The sequence below is a fragment of the Akebia trifoliata genome, chromosome 7 (genome assembly GCF_017979445.1).
Source record: "Akebia trifoliata isolate Shusen 1 chromosome 7, ASM1797944v1, whole genome shotgun sequence".
NCBI classification, from domain to species: Eukaryota; Viridiplantae; Streptophyta; class Magnoliopsida; order Ranunculales; family Lardizabalaceae; genus Akebia; species Akebia trifoliata.
Genome location: NC_141381.1, coordinates 26,669,130 through 26,689,706, shown reverse-complemented (window position 1 = coordinate 26,689,706; position 20,577 = coordinate 26,669,130). Strand labels below are relative to the sequence as shown.

General features: G+C 35.1%; 1 protein-coding gene across 1 annotated transcript; it reads left to right on the top strand.

The window, feature by feature from the left end:
• The first annotated feature begins 1,775 nt into the window (after positions 1-1,775).
• On the top strand, positions 1,776-17,700 carry LOC147398653 (lysine-specific demethylase REF6-like). Its single transcript, XM_086446750.1, has 7 exons — positions 1,776-2,846; positions 8,506-8,584; positions 8,709-8,776; positions 9,281-9,431; positions 13,887-14,605; positions 15,366-16,160; positions 16,517-17,700. The coding sequence occupies exons 1-7, from the start codon at positions 2,012-2,014 to the stop codon at positions 17,698-17,700; spliced, it is 3,831 nt and encodes a 1,276-aa protein (XP_086302876.1). The 5' UTR covers positions 1,776-2,011.
• Positions 17,701-20,577: the final 2,877 nt, after the last annotated feature.

The following is a 20,577-nucleotide window of genomic DNA, read 5'->3' as shown; positions in this document are numbered from 1 at the left end:
AATGAAAGATTTGGCATATGAGAAGGCTCGGATCACATTTTATTCCATGTCTTATTATGAAGTGCTTTTAAGTTCAAGCTCTCGAATTGGCTGATCTTTCGGAATTTTTCGATCTTGCGTTGCCTTTATGACTAAGCTCAACATGTATTTTAGGTAACATTGGTTATTCTGTCGTAGGGATATACTTTCCCAACAATTCACCATCTTTCTCAATTTTTACTGTCCTATAGACTCAACTTGCTGGAGTAGGTTGAGATCATGTTTTACTTAATGATCGTTTTCAACTTGTTTAAGCATTGAACTAACCTTGGTGAATACTTCATAAAGATCTTTTTGGTATGATAGTTATCAGTGCGATATTTTGATTTTATGCTTGTCTAGCATTCAGGGGCACGTGTCTTTATCTTATAGTGTGGCAAAAATGGTCTCCACACTTATATTATTAAAAAAAAAATTGATTGAACCTAGATACAAAATAGTAATTAAAAAAAAAAAAAGAAAATTTAAGACACCCTTGACCTCTAATTAGTAACCTAATAAAATGTGATGTGACTTTTTAAATCCAAATGGAGCAAATTTGCTCACAGTCCAACATTCGATTGACATATGGCGCATATATCATAAGCAAGAAAGATAAAATTTATCTCTCTTGCATGTACATCCTTTGCCCATGACTTTTAAATTTTAAAAAGGGTCGTGGGACCCACATGGATTATCATATTGATAATCGAACACGACAACTTTCTAGATTTTATTTAAAAAACTCATGATAACGTTTTTCAAACATGATCTGAGGTGTTGAAAATGAACAGCTACTAAGCACTCAAATTTAAAATTAAAATTTAACGGTAAAAACTAACTTTTATTGCTTACGTCATTTGTGCCATATGTCAAATGGGTGTTGGATTGTGATAAAAAAATCACTCTATATATATATGTACTATCCATCCAATAGATGATTGATATAAGATATAAAAATATAGACTTCCAAGTACAATGCATATATTTGCTTGGAAATCCATTGCATCTCAACTATCTATTTGATGTAAATCCTCAATCATGATTGACTTGAGCTAATATTTTTCAAATAATAATGACTTTTTTTTGGGTAATTTAGTAAAATTCCTATGCAAAATTGGTGATATTATTTTGAAAAAATTATTAAAAGGGAGTTAAATATTTTAATATTTATAAAAAAATCTATTTTTTTTTTTTAGATTATCAAAAACGTTGCTGGACTCTCCAACGTTTTAATAGCTTGCTTTAACACCCTAACAATTTAGCCTCCATTTAAAACATTGGATTGTTCAACGACTTAATTTGATTTTAATAATTAAAAAATATATATTTTTAAAATATTAAAACATTTATCTCTTTTTTTATTATATTTATTTATCTTTATAAAAATATAAGATCAGGCTTACTCATCGATGGAAGTCAATGTCCCATATTATGATGAATTAATGGTAAAAATTTAAAAATTTTAAATATCATTCAAAACTTAAATTATTAAATCAAAATTTGAATAAAATCAAATTTTCACAGTTAATTCATCATTTTATAAATGGGACATAGACTTTCGCTGAATGATTAATCCTTAATTTTGTATATTTCAAGTAACCAATTGTTACTAAATTATCCTTTTTTTTTTTAATCTTTCCGTAACAAAAACTATTTTTCGAAAGTGGCTCAAAAAATATAATGGCAAAACTGCAATTACCTGAAAAAGCAATGTGCTTTCCCAAACATCCCTCTAAGTCAGAATAACCCCTCTTCACTCTCTCTCTCTCTCAACTCGCGAATCTCCAACTTACCCTGATTTCTCTCTTCCCCTGTTTATTAGAGCAGCAGAGCAGAGAAACACAGACGAGTAGAGAGAACAGAGCAACACAAAGAGAAACCCTAGAAAATTTCTTATTTATTCTCTCCCTCTGTCACTACTTCAGTGTCATGAGTCTCAGAAACTACAGATGAAGAATTCCAATCTTCATCTCCAATTCTACCTCCATTAATGGCAGCATCAGTAGCAGAGCAACCTCCCGAGGTTCCTGCATGGCTTAAAACCCTACCTCTAGCCCCAGAATACCATCCAACCTTAGCAGAATTCGAAGACCCAATCTCTTACATTCTCAAACTCGAAAAAGAGGCATCGAACTATGGAATTTGCAAGATCATCCCTCCTGTACCTGCACAACCCAAAAAAACCCTCATCTCCAACCTAAACCGCTCCCTTTCAGCTCGAAACCCTAAATCCCAACCGACATTCACCACCCGACATCAACAAATCGGATTCTGCCCTCGAAAACCTCGACCTGTGCAGAAACCAGTATGGCAGAGCGGAGAAACCTACACTGTTCAGCAATTCGAAGCAAAAGCAAAGCAGTTTGAGAAAATCCATTTGAAAAAAAGTGGAAAAAAAGGATTTTCGGCTCTGGAAATCGAAACCCTTTTCTGGAAGGCCAGTGTGGATAAACCCTTTACGGTGGAGTATGCGAACGACATGCCTGGATCGGCTTTTGTGCCGATTGACTCAAAGAAATGGCGGGAAGCAGGGGAGGCGGCAACGGTTGGGGAGACAGCGTGGAATATGAGAGGGGTTTCGAGGGCAAAAGGGTCTTTGTTGAGGTTTATGAAGGAGGAAATACCAGGTGTGACTTCTCCAATGGTGTATGTGGCAATGTTGTTTAGTTGGTTTGCTTGGCATGTAGAGGATCATGATTTGCATAGCTTGAATTATATGCATATGGGGTCGGGGAAGACTTGGTATGGAGTGCCGAGAGACGCGAGAGTTGCTTTCGAGGACGTAATTAGAGTGAATGGATATGGAGGAGAGGTCAATCCTCTTGGTGAGTTACATTACTAATTGAAATTAAAGAAAAAGTATAAGCCATACCCTGTTTTCTTGTTCTATATGTTATATACCTTCTCATGGTGGAATTTCATTTTTGTTATTGTTCTTGAAGTATTGTTGAATTTTTTCTCTAAGTGCATTGTGCCAGTTTTTCCTTCATGGGCAGATGGCAATTTGTATAGGTTCATACATTTGTCTCATGTAGGCATCAAATTTTGCAGCATTAAGTGGTTATCAATCAAATAAGGAAGTATTCTAATGTGGGTTGTTGAGACTTGGGACTTCAGATGAGTGGAGATGAGGAACTGTGAAGTAGATGAGCAAATTCTTGAGAATTCCTTGACTGGCTTGCCAATGATTCCATCATATTTTGTGCATTTTCTCCCTCATTGGAGCTTCAATTGAGAATGCCATGGTTTTTTTATTGGGTGGTGTGGGAGCAATGTGTAAGTGTAAGGGAGTGCCTATTTTGGGAGTCGGATAGATTGCTACACGTAATATTGCAAGCAGGCTTTGATGTAGAAGGATTGTCTATTTTATTCTTATTAGTAATATTGCATGTGCAGGGTGTCCACACTGTCCTGTTCTCCACTTGAAGTAAAATTGTTTGTTTTGGTAGAGAGTGAAGATAAATGAAATGACCTACTGATTAGGGACGAAAAACATTGTGTTGGTAAAACTTCTGAAGCCCACTGTATTCTGCAAGGAAATTTATCGTTCTTGAATAATCAACTTTGTGGGTTGTGATACTCCCATAAAACCTATTCTATCTTGTCGGTGGATGCATTTGATGGTCTATTCTAGTGTCCAAATCATGTTTTGAACAATTTCACTTTCTTCCAAAGAAATAATTATCATATGAGATGTGGTTGGGTTGGTGGTTTTACATGGTGATGGGCATTAGTTGTTTCAGGTTGGTTGATGGATTCTTATCAGTGAAATAGTTGTGGAGGCTTGCCAAGGAAGAACAAGTGCTACACAGAGAAAGGTTGGAAGGCATGGTCTGCAGGAGCAAGGTTGAGATGCTTAGGAAACTTTTTGGATTAATGATTCTTGCTGTTGTGGTTGGAGGTTGAGTTAAAAACTAAGTTTACAGCTGGTAGGGATAGTATAGTTAAAAGTGGATTTTGGTGTGGTCATTGTTGATAGGTATCAATTAATTGGGATTCAAACTTTTATTGATAAATCTGTACTTGCTGTACTAAGAATTTGGAATTTGATTACTGATTGATTTGAGATGACCAGGGAGGATTATTTGTAATTATGTTTCCTTTCTCAAAGAGGAAGTTAGAGATATGATCAATTCTTGTTCCCTTTTTTAGTTTTTCTTCGTCGAGGAGATTGTATTGTATATTATTCCCTGGTCTTGTCAAATAGCTCTTCTTTTTTATAGGTGAACTTGAAGATGACATTGTTGCAAAAGACTACACCTGTTTACGAGACATTCCATTCTAGTAAAAGGTATAATGACATAGAGTTGCTAAATGTTATTGATTAATGAAAGTGGTAATCCAAGGCAAGTTATTGAGAGATCAGGATTATTCCTGAAAGGAATTCTTGACTGAATCACATAGTCAACTGGCAATCTAGTTGTATTGTCATGAATGGTCTGAATGGAAAATTTATGCGAGTGTTGCAGATGCATCTTGGTCCTACAGATTTAAGAGTTATCATTTAGTCGAGATGTTTTGGATTAATGCTCGTGTATTGCTGGTCTTGTAAAGAATTAACTTATCAAAAAAAAAAAAAAATCGAGATGTGTGTTCCTTTGCAAATGAGTCCTTTCTTAATAGATTTTTTTGTAGCCCAATTTGAAGAAAGTACTTAAAACCGTGAAGAATGTTGATTAGTTATGGTGGTGACTGATTGATGTGCTAGCAAGCGATTCCAGGCTTTCCTATTATTTTATGGGTTCACTTTCCATTTCAAACATTATTCTTTCAGTTATGGTGGCTTATCTTTTGATATGTCATGCATGTTTTTCCCTTGTTAAGCCAGACATCTTTCTAGGCAAATGTTGCCACTTTTACTTCTTCCTTTTTTTTTCTTTTCCTTTTTTTTTTGTTTGTTTTCTCACCTTTTTGGGATGTTAATTACGGTTATGGTTTTGGTGCCTATTTGGTTTGATGATGTCCATTTTGGATCTAGCCGATCATTTTGTATGGTTGCTTAAATGTTAATGAGAAATGGGTTTTATTGTGAGAAATGTTCAATGTTAGAGAGTTTTGGTAAAGTAAATGTCTACAATAGTGTTGCTTTTATGACACAAAATAGTGAATTGGCATGGTGGTCATAGGACTTCTCATAAGAGGAGTTTTGCTAGAGGTCTCAGGCTCAACCCTCTCCAACTGTGCAACATGCACTCATGAGCATATGGTGGCTTAAAGGGTGCTTGTAGGCAACAATTAAATCTCATTTTGATGCAATGTTTCACTTAGTAGAAAAACTGAAACAGCTCAACCAAAACGTTTCGAGACATTGAGTCAATGTTTCCTCGGTGTTGGCCAAAATTGGAATATTCCACCAAAGCATTCCTATATGGCACTAAATTTTGAACCATGTACTGGTACATGGACTGTACAAGGTAGCTTGGTGGGTGCATTGTGACAGTTTCAATACTCACTAGTGTAACTAGTTGGCGGCCGTGTACCAACCATTCACAAAGTCACTAAGGGCCAGAAATGTGTCTAAAAAGTATCTATAATAGCCCAGGTGAGCCGAGAACAAGGCTTTCTTACATAAATAGAACAAGAACTTATATAGAAAACTAGTTAGAGAGCTCCATCCAGGTTGAACTTTATTTTTGTTGTTTGGAAGCCATCTTCTTTCTTCAAATTTGTTCTTTTATTTATTTATTTTTGGCTTCTGAGAATTTAGAACCCTTTGGTTCCCTTTCTCCATTAAATTATTTTACTTTCTTTTTCATCTCCCACCTTTGATTCTGTAATATCCCAATATTAAATAATTATTTTAAAGGGTAGATTGGTAATTTTAATTAATTCAATGGTTTTAAATAATTAAATCTAGTGGGATTTATTAAATAAAGACCAATAAGGGTAGTTTTGTCAATTTGGTTGAATTAAATGTGAACATGGCATTAGGTTGTAATTAAATAGAATTGTAGGGTATTTAATTGTAGGGCTTGAGAATCCTATTTTAGTAATTACAAAAGATGAGAGTTGTTATCCCATGTAGCAATGGTTTTACTATTTCAAAATCCCTTTTTCCTGGGAGAGACGTATAACCATGAAAATCTCATGGAAAATACTCATTAAAAACCCTAATCCTATTGTAGTTCTCAACTTTCTTAAGTTTCTTTGTTACTTGTTGTCATCTGGTTTCATCATTGAAATCCTATTTTTTTACAAAGATTTTATCAAGATCTTAGAGATGAAACTCATAAGGGAATCGATTCGCGCTTCATAGAAGATGAACTAGACAATGTAGGAAACGAATAGGTGGATCCAAGTTTCTTATTGTAAAGAAAATCCAATTTGAGGAGTATTGCGATTTAGGTAAGGGGAGTTTTGTTAGATCTTGTACAATTCATATAAAAAAATTAGCTAAGTACTTTATTGCAATTTCTTTCCCTTCTAGTAGAAATTGAATTTTATATATATATATATATTCTATAGATGAATTATATCAAATAAATTTAGATAAATAATTATGCTTGCGAATGTTAATATAGATTTGTAATTTAATTCTTGAATGATTATACTTGTGCATAAGGTGTGATGAATTGTATTATAATCATGCATTGCATATAATGATGTAATCAAGTTATAGTTGGGAAAAATAAAAGCGATAAAATCTTGTGCATGAGATCTCGTGTATGGAGATAACCTAACGATTGGCCGAGCCGGATAATTGATCGGATCATACTTAACGGTTGACTCATCAGGGTAATAGTCAATTTGGGTGTGTAGATTTCATGCATTCACATTTTTGGCATCATTAATTGTTTTGTAAATAAAGATACTTAGATTAATTGATTTTGTGTGAAATGTATTAGATTTATCAAACTCACCCTTGCGATTAACATTTTTAGGTTATGTTTATCGGGGAGATTAGAGTAACGGGGGTAAAGAATAAATTTTAGGAATTTATCATCTTTTAATTATTTTTATTTATTTATTTTAAGATGTAATTTCTTTTTCTAAATTGGAGTGGAGATTTATGCATCGATGGTATTTTTTTTCAGACGAATTTGATTTGATGAATAAATAAAGTTTTGGTGGAATCATTTGACTCTTATGTATTTCTGTAATTTTCATGATCTCCATAAATAGAATTTCTACTAGAAATTTTTATTATAGGTTTCTGATATACCCGACAAGTTGTAAGAATTGTTTTAGGAATTATCTTGATCGTTTGGTATTTTAAACGTATTTATCATTGATGAAAATTTATGGCTGTTTTCTTTACTGAAATACCGTATTGTTGATTTCTAGTCAAAATCACACATATTTTTATTCATATTTTGGAAAAGTGTAAAATATGGAAGTTGTGGAGTTTTCTATCTATTTTTACGCAGTTTTGATTTCATAATTATTTGTGATAAAATGAAATTTATATGATTTTTACACTGAACGCATCTCAAGATTCACGATGTGCAGGAATTTTCAATTAAAACTTATATTTTAATACATTCTCATTGAAAATAATATATATTGGATTATTTATTTATTATTTTCATGATCCTTAATTTTTACTCTTGAATATAGACTCCGAGATTACTTGATTTGGATTTATAACGAATTCTTTAAAAATCATACAAATTAGAGTTTTCTGAGTTCATTGAATGTTGGCAGGTTAGGGAAAAAAATAGATTTTATTATTTTAGAGATGTTTAGTTTTTTTATGAGTCATGAACATATTTTAAAAGTATTTATAGTTTTATTAAAGTTTTCGAATTGGTTTTATGGATATCAATATAAATTTTTTATACCGTTGTATGATTTTTCAAAATCGTAGGTATCCCAAAACTAGTTAGCTGTTAGAGATTAATATGTCCGTATTTTTTTTATTGATTTGATTTTAATCTAATTAATGTTATTAAACTGAATTAAATGTCATGTCAATCACACCTGGGTTTTGGATATTGGAATTGGACCGAGAAATTGAGACGGGTCCTTGGATTCGAAATTCTGGGTGTGACAAATTCTTACAAGGCTTTCTTCTTTTTTTTTTTTCTACCTTCTAGAGATACTCTTTTTCAATCAGCTTTATCAAATTTTCAGGCAGGATATGTGTTTGGTTTCATTGGTTTTGTTGGCCAAACATGGGGAATCAACAGAGATTTGCATAAAGTCTGTAAACCAGTGCACAAACTCTTAGAAACTCAGATTGAGTTTGGTGTTTATTTTGGGTATCCAAAGATGGTGGTGCCTATTTTTCTGGTTGCACATGAGCGGCTGCAAGCATCTTCAAATAGAGATTTAACACCTTAGTTTGTAGCCAATGGACTTATTCTGTAATTTTAAAAATATTTGCTGGGAAATTTGAATACTAGTCTCTCCTTGTGTAGGTCTAAGTTCTAACACTTTTGCAGTTAAAGTGGATGGTTTTCTTGGATAATTGGTGAATTGTGTACACTTTCTCTTACTCTACCTAATAACTAATTTTAAATTCCTTGGACTTTGTGGTGGCAGTTACTTTTGCTACTCTTGGTGAGAAGACTACAGTCATGTCTCCTGAAGTACTTATTGGTGCTGGAATTCCTTGTTGCAGGTTACACTGTTTTCAGAGCTTGAGGGTGTTTTCAATTTCCACACAATTTTTAATTTTTTTTGCTTTGGCTGGTGGCATGCATATTTCTTTGCTTGCTTACATTATTTAGTCATCTTCATATCAGATTGGTGCAAAATGTTGGAGAGTTTGTGGTCACTTTCCCAGGAGCCTATCATTCAGGGTTCAGCCATGGTGAGGCTATCCTTCACTTGGAGCTTTTGCTATGAGATCACACAAAATAAATGTTCCATTTGTATGTTGGTTCATTATATTTTCTTGAACATATTGTTAGAACTTTTCAATTATTCTGACACTGTTCAACCTTTCAAAAGGTTCTGTTCTGTAAAATCTCATTTTTAATGAAATTTTCGTTTTCAGTTGATAGAGAGAAATGTACTTAAATCTTATCTGAGGTTTGGTAACTCTCTGGATCCTTTTGCCAGATATTTGTTTCTCCGCATTTAAGCTCGGGAACGCTTATGCTGATCACCGATCATGTGTCATTGTGGTTTTCACTTGGTTGCAATTTGATATTTTAGTTTCAAATGATCTTGCTTTTCTAATTACTGCTAATATCAAATGACGCCTTCGTTTAGTATATATCTAGAACATATGCTCTAGTGCTACTTGATAAAAGTAAAATTTGTTTTCTACAGGTTGGACTTCTTATGCCCTTCATTTGATTTTGCATTGTAGGATTTAATTGTGGCGAGGCAGCGAATATTGCAACTCCTGGATGGTTGAAGGTTGCAAAAGAAGCTGCAATCCGTAGGGCTTCAATCAATTACCCTCCCATGGTGTCTCATTTTCAGCTGCTCTATGCACTTGCACTGACATTATGTTCAAGGTTTTTTCTATCTCACTTTTGAGGAATACCTTGTTTCCCCATGAAACTTAAAATATAATTTCTTTTATTTCCTTGTGTTCGTGCTCTTCTTTTCGCTAGACCTTCAAATTTAGATGTTCAATAATATGGAAATGATAGTGGGTGTACAAGACCGCAACTAGATCTGTTTGAATGGGTTGAACTGTCATTCATCTTTTATTTCTCTTTATGTGGTTTAACACTGTGGTCTCACTCGGCTTCTAGGTAATCTGACATAATGAGATGGAATGGTACATTGGAAAAATCTGATAGAAATGAATATTATGTTAAAATACTACTTCTTAATGTGGTCTTGGGAACTTCTCTACATCAGGTTAGAGTCTTAAGGGGCCTTATTTATTGCTTAAAGGAGATCTCAGGGCTTAAGGTAAATTTGCGGAAGAGTAAGATGTATGGGGTGGGCCCGGTTCCGGAACTTGCTGGGTGGGCAATGATGTTTGGTTATCAGGTGGACTCATTTCCCTCTAAATATCTAGGATTTCTGTTGGGAGCTAGCTACAAAAGCATCGTGATTTGGAACCTAGTGATCGAAAGATTGGGGAAGAGGCTTAGCTCTTGGAAAACAAAGTACCTCTCCAAAGCATAGTCAACAAGTCAAGGCTCGGGAATAAGTCGGCAAGGGAAAAAACAAAAAAATTAAGAGAAAATCGAAATAGTGTTAAGACTATTGTTTTCTATTAAGTGATGTTATCATTTATATCATCAAATCCTATTTTAAACTTAAGAATAAATGGTCTTTAAAAAAACTTTTTTTAAAATAACTTGCTCAACAAAAAAATATATATACATTTTTTGTGTGTTTAAATCACGACTTTTTCAAAAAGTCATGATTTAATCGTCAGTCTTTAAAATTGTGATTTAAATATGCTTTTTTGAAAAAGTCGGCGACTTTAGTAACTATGCTCCAAAGGTGGAAAGATGACCCTAATTAGAAGTACATTGGAAAGCAATCCGGTGTACTATCTTTCCATGTTCACCTTGCCTAGGAGTGTAGAAGTAAAATTGAAAAAAATGATCAGAGATTTCCTTTGGAATGATAAAGAAGGTAAGCGCAAATACCATTTGGTTAATTGAAAGATTATCTTTGCTCCAAAGTCAAAAAGGGGGTGTAGGTTTAAAAGGTTTTAGGATGAAAAACATTTCCTTACTTGGAAAATGGTTGTGGCTTTTTGGGAAGGAAAGAAATAGTTTGTAGAGAAAAGTTATTCAAGCGAAGTTTGGAGAAAAAAGATTTGGTTGGGAAAGTGGAGAGGCTAGAAATACTTTTGGGTATGAAATCTGGAGGGTATTCTTAAGGCAATTCACGATTTCAGGAAACAGTTAGCATTTAGTGTTGTGAATGGGGAAAGGATTCACTTTTGGGAGGATAAGTGGGACGGTGATACCTCCTTATCGGCACAATTTCCATTTCTTTACGATTAATCCTCCAAAAAAGATTTGCCTATTTTCGAGTTTTGGATTTGCAATGGGACTGATACTTTGTGGAACTTGAGTTTTAGAAGGGCTTTCAACGATTGGAAATTCAGGAGTTAGCAAACCTATCCTCCAAACTGGACAATTTACGGTTGGAACCTTCTGAGAATGATAGTTGGAAATGAACTTGCTCAAAAAAGAGATGTTTCTCGGTGAGTTCTTTTTGAGAAAATTTGGTTCCCCAAAGGGGGGTTTCTTTTCCGGTAAATTCAATTTGGGGTCGAAGGTGCCTTCAAAAATTTCTCTCTTTGTGTGCTTCGTAGTTTCGAGCAAGCTTCTTACTCTTGATCATCTTATTAGACGAGGCTTCATAATGCCAAACTTTTGTGGCTTATGCTACAAAATTGGCGATTCCATCGATCATATCCTCATTCAATGTCCTTTTGTAAGTCGTGTGTGGTCCCATTTTTTAAGCTCATTAAAAAAAAATTATCTTTCCAAATGATACTCTAATCCTTTTTTCGTCTTGGAATTCAAATATTTATTTTGGCAGGAAAAGATAGCTTTGGGATTTGATTCCTTTTGCTATTTGTTGGGGCTCTTGGTTGGAAAGAAGTAATGAACCATCAAGATATGATCTTGTTAGTTTTCGGGTTGTTGTTTTATTGGTTTAAGAGGGAGGTAGATTTTAAAGGGTTTTTTTCCTGAAGATTTTGTTTTTAGATGGGACGCACTTTGTGCTATTTGAGAATCCCTAGCCTATATTTCATCTATTTTTCGTTTGTTTTTCTCTCTTGTATCTATGGTGGGTCATCTTGACCGCCCTATGCTTTACTTTTGTCAATAAATTTTGTTTACCTATTAAAAAAAAAAAAATACTACTTAATAGTCAAGTTAGAAGTCTGAAGTTCGGTGAAATAGACTTTTCATAACACATAGTATAAGTATAAATGGTGTAAAATGAATCAGTCCACGTGTGTGCCATGTGGACTGACAATAAATAAGGTGGAAAATCTCAATTAACATGGGGGGACAAAGAGGACATAGGTTTGGAGGTTGAGAGACTATCAAAACCTGTTCAATCGCCAATTTGGCGTCTTGCTTAATAAATACATTACAATATAGGTCATTAGATGAGAAAGAAGGGCGTTTAAGTCATTTCATTCCTCTCTCTGCCTATAAATAAGACATTAGAGAAACAGAAGGAGAGGATTCACTTTCTAACCCTAATTTGATTCTTAGTTCTCTCATCATTTTCTCTCTCAGGGAACCTTTCTTCCTCCTAGGTGTTCTTCCCACTTTAACTTGTGTAACCATTACCTCTCCCTTACCCTGATCATCATCAACATCATCTAAGATCTTATCCATCATTTACAAATGGAATTCTTAATTACTTAAATTTATTTTGTAGTTTGAGGCAATGTACCTAACAAGAATGAGACATATCAACCAAGACATATTGAGACAAAGCAATACGTTTAATCCATATTGTTAATGATGTGTATCTGAATCTGAAGTTATAGTTTTTTCTATTTCTTTTTTCTTTTTTTTTAAGCATGGCTTGAAACCATTGAGCTCCTACATTTCATAGACTCTTCTAAAAGGGTGAATTATTCTGTCGAAATTATTGGATTCCGATTGAGGGTGGCAATGGGTCGGGTCGTGTTGAGGTAAGGGTATTATGAAAATTTACCAAACCCAAACCCAACCCATTTATAAATAGGTATACCTGACCCAACCCATATATAACCTATTTAATAAAATACTAATCTTTATAGGAAAAATTAATTTCCATTTTGACCACCAAAAATAAAATATCATTACTAAAAACAAAGTCACACAACTGTCAACTAAGTTCAATGGTGAAAAATAACTTTCTTTTGAATTTTTTTTTCATAGAATTGATAAAGTTACAAAGTCACCCTTTATATTTTATAGAATTTGATAAAAAAAAATTGTATTATGAAAAAATTCTAGGAAAAAATGAGTAATTTAAAAAATTCTTAAATAATTGTTGGTATATTTAAAATTACACGTTAATGACAGAATAACCAAACGTGTCTAAACTGGTTAGGCGGGTTGACACCTAGAACCCAACCCAACCCATTTAATAATCGTGTTAGACGGGTTGACACTATTATGACCCAAACCCACTAACTTTGTGTTATTTTTGAGTCGTGTTGAGATTGCCACCCCTAATTCCGATACTCCACTGACTCTTGCACACTGCGTCTGAGTTATCTTTCCTTCATGCAAGATATTGATCACAGTTTGTTGATTATAACACCATGTACCTGTGTCAGATTCTGACATCCTTACCCATCCATTTTACATTAAAGCTCAAATCAATCGAGAAAAAAAAAAGGATGCTTCATTACTTGTCAATAAGGAAATAAAGCGAATTACTACTGGCCGTCAACTTTCTTTGTGAACCCATAAAAGGTAACAGCACCTTAAATGCGGGTATGTCCTGAAATTGTTTGGCAGAATTTCATGTGTATTTCCATTTTTATTTCTTTGTAACATCACAATTACTTGGTTAATCTTTCGAAAACTGGATTAACCTCTTTGAGAAGTGGCTTCTAAATGGTTCTTCAAAATTTTCTGATTTAATTAACGTGTCAATCCCATTTCCTCGTTATGCTAATATTTCTGTAATATAAACATTTAATTCTGTCTCTACAGAGATATAACTTTTACTCTCTATTTTTTGTAATATAAACATTTAACTTTGGTGCATTTATTTCATTTTCAATTTCTATGCATAACTTTTACCCTGTATTTTTTATGATTCTGTGTGATTAAGATAGACTTGGAAGTTACCATACCTTCAAGCCTTGTTTCCTGAATCAGTATTTGGATATGGATCCCAAGTCCAAAGGCTGTCGTTGACACATACATTAGTTTGTCACACCTGTAAAATAGGAAGCTGGAATTGCAATTTAAGCTAGAGATAATCTTTTTATAATCTAAGTCTATACATAACTCAATTTTTGTGTGCAGGATTCCTATGAGCATCGGTACTGAACCTCGCAGCTCCAGACTAAAAGATCGGAAGAAGGGAGAAGGAGAAACCATGATCAAAGAGTTATTTATGCAAAACATGATACAAAATAATGACCTTCTTCATGTTCTTATGGAACAGGGATCATCTTGTGTACTTCTTCCACAAAATTCTGCAGAAATATTTGAATGTTCAAATTTACGTGTTGGTTCCCAAATTAAGGTAAAACCCAGGTTGTCACTTGGTTTATGCAATAACGAGGAAGAAGCGGAAGCGTTGAGAATTTTACCTTCAGATGAGTTCATGCTAGACAGGAATTTGCAGCCGAGTCATTTGAGTGGTTTTCATTCCGTGGAAAGGAAATCTAGTTCTATGTTCAAAGGTGGTGGGCTTGCCCATTTATCTGGAAAATATGGCCATTGTGGAAATAATGATTTGAGCAAATCCATTTCTGAGATGCTCGACACTGATTCTGAAAAAAGAAGTGCTTCTCAAGGTGCCGGTTTGTTAGATCAGGGACTTTTTTCATGTGTCATGTGTGGGATACTGAGCTTTGCATGCGCAGCTGTCATTCAGCCCAGAGAAGCAGCTGCCAGATACTTCGCATCTGCTGATTGCAGCTTTTTTAATGATTGGGATGTGGGTTCTGGAGTACCTAATGACATATGTACTATTGCTAATAGAAATGAAAATACGTCTGAGCTAAATTATAATCCAGGTAAGCTGCGGTTCCGACGTTTATTTTTTATTCTTCATAACCACATGAATGCATTGCATGATCTATGTCTATGTTACCTGGTTCGTCGGTTTGCTTGGTTTGAATGTGGGTTCTTGGTTGCCACTCTAGAATGAACCCTATTCGTAGGGGTAGTTAGAGATAATTTGTTTCTTGGTTCGCTTTGGTTCCCTAGATCAGTTCGTTAGCTTGGTTTGCTTGTGCATATACATATAGTTCAAGTATATTAATCCAAATTCTAAATATAAACAACAGAAAAAATATAAATAAACTGAACCACTTGAAGACCTGTTTGGTTCAATGAACCAAATTGTTCAGTTCGCCAAACTCAATCAAAATTTGGTGGGTACATGGTTCGCTTGATTTTACTAACCCAGAACGAACCGTAACGCGAACTGGTTCGATTTGTGCCAGTTCATTGTTCAGACTAGAACCAACGAATTGGATATCATCATAGAGGTCTACGTTGTACTGGTAATGGGGTTTGTTCTTTATTTATTTATTTCTTACTTTTTCCTCCCTAACATACTAGTGGGATGCATGTGGTACATATGCTCTGTAATCCAGAATGTCCAAATGTTTGGCGATTCCTTGGGTTGGCCCATGTAAAAGTTGCTACAATTGGAAGATCCTAGAAATTGGGTTACTTGGAATATGGCATGTAGCGGTTATAGTTATTTCAAATATGTAGTCGTGACACGTCTTGACTTCCTCAATGGTAAAACTATGTCTTTTGATGCAGGACGGATGAAGGAAAGTTACCAGGATGGTCTATATGATGTCCCAGTCCAATCTGGTGATTATCAAGTTCGAGTGGCAGATCAAAGGGTTGAAGCAGTTTCAGATACTTCAGCCCAGAAAGCCGTTTCCTCTCTTGATCTACTAGCTTTTGCATATGGGAACTCATCGGACTCTGAAGATGAGCAAATTGAAAAGATGCATGATGCGAGTGTTGATGAAAATGATATTGGAGACTGTTCATCACCGTCTAGTGAGAAATTGTCTGACCATGAGGATGGAACAGCTGGGATTAATTCTCATTCTGCAAGGCTAGACTCTGGGAATGACGTTTCTGTCCAAATTTCTCAATTCACCGGTGCTTCCCATTGGAAATGTAGACGTACAAGCTCTAGTATCAAAGGTAGAAGTCAACGGCCTTTAAATTACTCTCGAGAGAGTGACATGGAGACTCTTGTGTCAGTGGAAACAAATTGTTTAAAGGGTTCACATAAAGATACAATGTTTGGGAGGCAGAGTGATACGAAGATGGAAAGGATAGAGTCTTCGGCTTTAGATTTCTCGCTGTCTTCAAATTCTTCACGTGCCATGTCAAATTGTCCCCCAGCTGACTCGTTTGGTGAATCAACCAAGTTTGGCAATGTTGATATATCAATGAAGAACAGAAATACATCGCTAATGCAAAGATCCGATGTAGATTCTTCTAGAAAGCATATATTTTGTCTTGACCATGCCATGGAAGTTGAAAAGCAGCTTCGACCAATTGGTGGAGTTCATATGCTACTTTTGTGTCATCCAGGTGAGTGTTAGTAGTATTTATTTTTGTTTTTTCATGTTATATTACATTGTGTTGGTAGTTTTTGCTTTGTGTTAAACTCATTCGTTATTTGAGCTCGTCTGTGGTTAGCACAAGGAAAATACTCATTAAAAAACAAATAGAGTTGCTATTGGCACCCCAACTTTTACTTAGTACACCACAAGCTCTTAAATTATTTATCGCACCCTAATTAAAGATGACAACACACCATTCAAGCATTACAAAATTTTGGTTCAAGTAATTAATTACTTCTACATTACAAAGCATTGTAACACATTCAATACGCAACTATTACCATCCTTGATTCTCTCTTCATTTTGCTGTGACAACACTTGTAGATTATCCTAAATTAGAAGCAGAAGCAAAATCATTGGCAGAAGAATTGGGAAACAATTATCTCTGGAAAGACATTGTGTTAAGAGAGCCTACCAAAGAGGATCGAGAGAGAATCCGATCAGCTCTGGATGAAGAGGAAGCTATACCTGGTAATGGGGACTGGGCTGTAAAGCTGGGTATCAATCTGTATTACAGTGCCAATCTCAGCCGGTCACCTCTCTACACCAAGCAAATCCCATACAATTCAGTCATATACAAGGCATTTGGTCTCAATTCTCCGACTAATTCCCCCACGAAACCTAAGGTTTCTGGGAAGGGTTCCAGTAAGCAAAAGAAAATAGTAGTTGCAGGGAAATGGTGTGGGAAGGTCTGGATGTCGAACCAGGTTCATCCCTATTTGGCTCAGAGAGAGACCCAAGAAGAAGATTCTACAAGGTCCCTTGCTCGAGCAACACCAAATTCAAAGCTTGAGAAGAAACCCGACACAAGACTCAAGATAGAACAACCACCGCCTCCGGAAAAGAGCTCCTCACCAGGTTTAGCCGCCACTATAGATAGAAAGCAAGGACGAAAGAGGAAAGAAATATTCAACGAAGAGGCAACCAAGAGTTCCAAATTTTCCCAAAACTCAATTGAAGCTGAAAATGATTCCACTCTGCTATGTGGGAGGATTCTCAGAAGTGGGCAAACAAAACACGAGACTCCAAAGCTTCGTAGCAATAGAGTGAAGGATATTCAACAATATGATTCAAATATAAAAGACGAGTTTGAAGGTGGGCCCAGTACTCGCCTTAGAAGAAGACCATCAAAGCCTGCTGAAGAATTTAAAGAAAAATCAGCAGGCAAGAAGCAAGGAAAGAAGAATAAAGCGAAGAAAGTGAAGAAAGCAACGGCTAGTAGTAATGACGTAGTAAAGGACGAGGAAGCAGAATACCCATGTGATATGGAAGGGTGCACTATGGGCTTCAGCTCAAAGCAAGATCTGATGCTGCACAAGCGCAACATCTGTCCAGTCAAGGGTTGCGGGAAGAAGTTTTTCTCTCACAAGTATCTGGTGCAGCATAGACGAGTCCACATGGATGATCGTCCCTTGAAGTGCCCGTGGAAAGGGTGCAAGATGGTGCAGTGGGATGTGGGCTCAACTGAACACATAAGGACAGGTCATTCCGTGAAGGGTAGGAGATAACTTAAAGGGAGAGGATGGCTGTGTAAACTACTGTGGTTGATTAAACTGTTGTCCCATTGATGAAAGGTTAGGACTAGGGATTCTCTGTAAAATGCAATTTTTTTTTTCAATACTAACATTCTGATTCTGTTTTTGTGGGCTTTCATTGGGTCCATTTATTTTCTGTTAGGCACCCAAAGCTTAATGTTTCTTTTCCCATACATTGTGATTACTCTGCATATTGATTGGGGGATCTGACATGTGATTGAGCCGATCTTGTTTGGTTTAGTGTTTTTGTGCAGTAGAGATATAATCCCTTGTGGTGCTTGTACTGTACACAAGCTAATTCCCTTGATCTAGTTTAAATTACCTATCCCCAATGTGTTTTGACATTGGGCTGATCATAATGGATTTGGTTACCTTAGGTGCCCACCCAAAATTGACTACATATTGTTGGTAGTAAAATGTCAAATGTATGTCACTCAGAAATACACAGCGTTGCGTCCTGATTATGGAAGTGTGAAATCCAACTATTGTAATTTTGATTGATAAGTAGTCTTGAGATGAGAAAAGGCGTTAGTAAGCTCCCACCTAGATCTTTACAGGAATGGCGTTGTCATGGGTGCGACCAGGGTCAAAAGTGGGCAAGACAGTCATATGGGTGTGATCCACATGAGCATTGCCATGGGCACGGATAGCATGATCATTGACAACAACCCATGAATAATAAACTGGGGCAGGAACTCCACATCGATGGATATGACCCCAATGTCCCTATGTGTCCTAGCGAGTGTCCTGGACAATACTCATGACATTACCAAGAGTATCCCAATCTGTTGTAAATATTTTCATTCCAATAAAAAATATTATTAATCATTAAAATTTTAAATTTTTTTACTCTCAAGTCCCAACCACGATGAAATACAAAAGCAATATAATTGCTATACCAATTCAATAAATTTTATATTAAGTCCATAAAACTTAGTAGGAAAAAAGCTCTTTCATTCAAAGAAACTCTCTCCGACAAAAAAGAATAAAAGAAAACTAAGATGTTATTAGCTAAAGTCGTGTTGGAGTGACCTCAAGATTGTGTTGAGTTTAGTCCTACATCGGACACAAACTTTTGTGTCTCTCTTCTTACAAGCTCCTAGGCCTCTCTACTAATTGTCAATTAGTTTTAAGTTTGACCCCTAAATTTATCGGTATCAGAGTAGGCCTTTCTTTCTTCTACGTCACCCAGTTCATATCTCGACGTGCTTTGGCCCGGTCCAGCTTACACGTGCGGGTGCATGTTGAGTTTAGTCCCACATTGAACACAAATTGCCTTGTCTCTCTCCTTATAAGATCCTGGATCTCTCCACTCATTGCTAATTGATTTTGAGTAGGACCCCCAAATTTATTAGATTGTACCTCATATCGCACTTTCTTATCACGGAAATGTGTAGAAACCATAGATGCTTTTCATTGAGATACAAGTGAAAAAGCTCCAATGGTTCATGCACACTTCAACGTTAGGAAAGTGCGATGTGAGGTACAATCTTGAGGTCACTGCAACATTACTCTATTAGCTATATTGCACATTCAAAAGTAATTAAATATTTACTATTATAATTAGAGAAGTGTGATTACAAAAACACAATTCCACCTTAGTTAATTATTTTTGAATTGTAAAAATGCCTTTAAATGACACAATTCCTGGTTGTGGATAGTAATTCGATTGATGATGAAAAAAAGGGAATTCTTGGTTCACTTCTTGAGCTTAACGACAAGAAAACGATTTATCAACTTCTACAAAGTCTAATACATGGTGATCATATGTCGAAGATTATAAAAAGACTATTTATTTATATTTTTCAAATAATTGTTTACATTAATTATAGAAATATTCTAAGGTGAAAACCTTGACTAAACACTTTTTTTTTTTTTTAAAAAAAAATAAAAAATTCATGTGGCAATGCATGGGCCAAATAAATGCTTCCTTTGACTATTTGTTAATTTTGGGATATCTCTTCCAGTATTTTTTTTTATTAAAAAAAAAAAAAAAAATTAGAGAATCCGTTGGATTTTAAAAGGACATGGGTCTTCATAGAGAGACTAAATAAAATGACCAAAATACCATAATCTTCAACCTCTTGCCAAAAACCATTGATTCCCTCCCCACCCCAAAATCCATTATATTTAATCTCTAAGACAATTATTTTAACCTCCTAAACCTCTTACTGAAATTCTTCATTTTTCATTCTAACATTAATTATCTTCAATCTTTCCAAAACTGTATCTTGTTCTTGACTTGAAACTTGAAGGAGATAGAAACTTAAGGTTGAAGATGAAGCAGACAAATTTTTTTTTACTATAGAAGTTGAAGGTTTTTATTTTTTGGGGGAAGAGTAAAAGTTGAGGGTATTTTGATCAGTTTATATTCATCTTAGGTGGAAGATCAAAGCCAAAGAAGTATTTCATTATCTTTGAAAACCACAATCATCAATTACTCCTTTAAAGTTCCAAACAAGTTTGATATGTGGATTTTGTTAACATGTGCCCTAAGGGCACAATTTCAAAATATTCTTACAAATCGTCGTCCATGCCTAGTGGAATTTGAAATTTATTTATGCTCCGGCGAATTTCGAGAATTGTTGTTTTATAATCTTCCCAAGTTGGGGAGCAGATCTTCTGTAGCTCCGTTTCTACAGTCCAGAGAATGTCACATTTACAAAAAATAACACCACCGCCTTCTTGGGCTAATGGCTTAGATCTAATTTAACTAAAAAAATTGAATTTTTATTTTTATATGTTTTACATAATCTATTGTCTAAAAAATGAATGATCATAGAATTTCAGATGTTAAAGAGTGGTGGTTATCTTGTTTTTACTAACTTATTGATGTGGCGCTTTTCGAAT

Bases quoted from the DNA above. Each gene is read 5' to 3' on its own strand.
- LOC147398653 (XM_086446750.1), top strand. From the start codon at position 2,012: ATGGCAGCATCAGTAGCAGAGCAACCTCCCGAGGTTCCTGCATGGCTT. The intron at 2,847-8,505 runs GTGAGTTACATT...TTGTGGTGGCAG, and splicing joins AGGAGAGGTCAATCCTCTTG to TTACTTTTGCTACTCTTGGT. The intron at 8,777-9,280 runs GTGAGGCTATCC...TTTGCATTGTAG, and splicing joins TCATTCAGGGTTCAGCCATG to GATTTAATTGTGGCGAGGCA.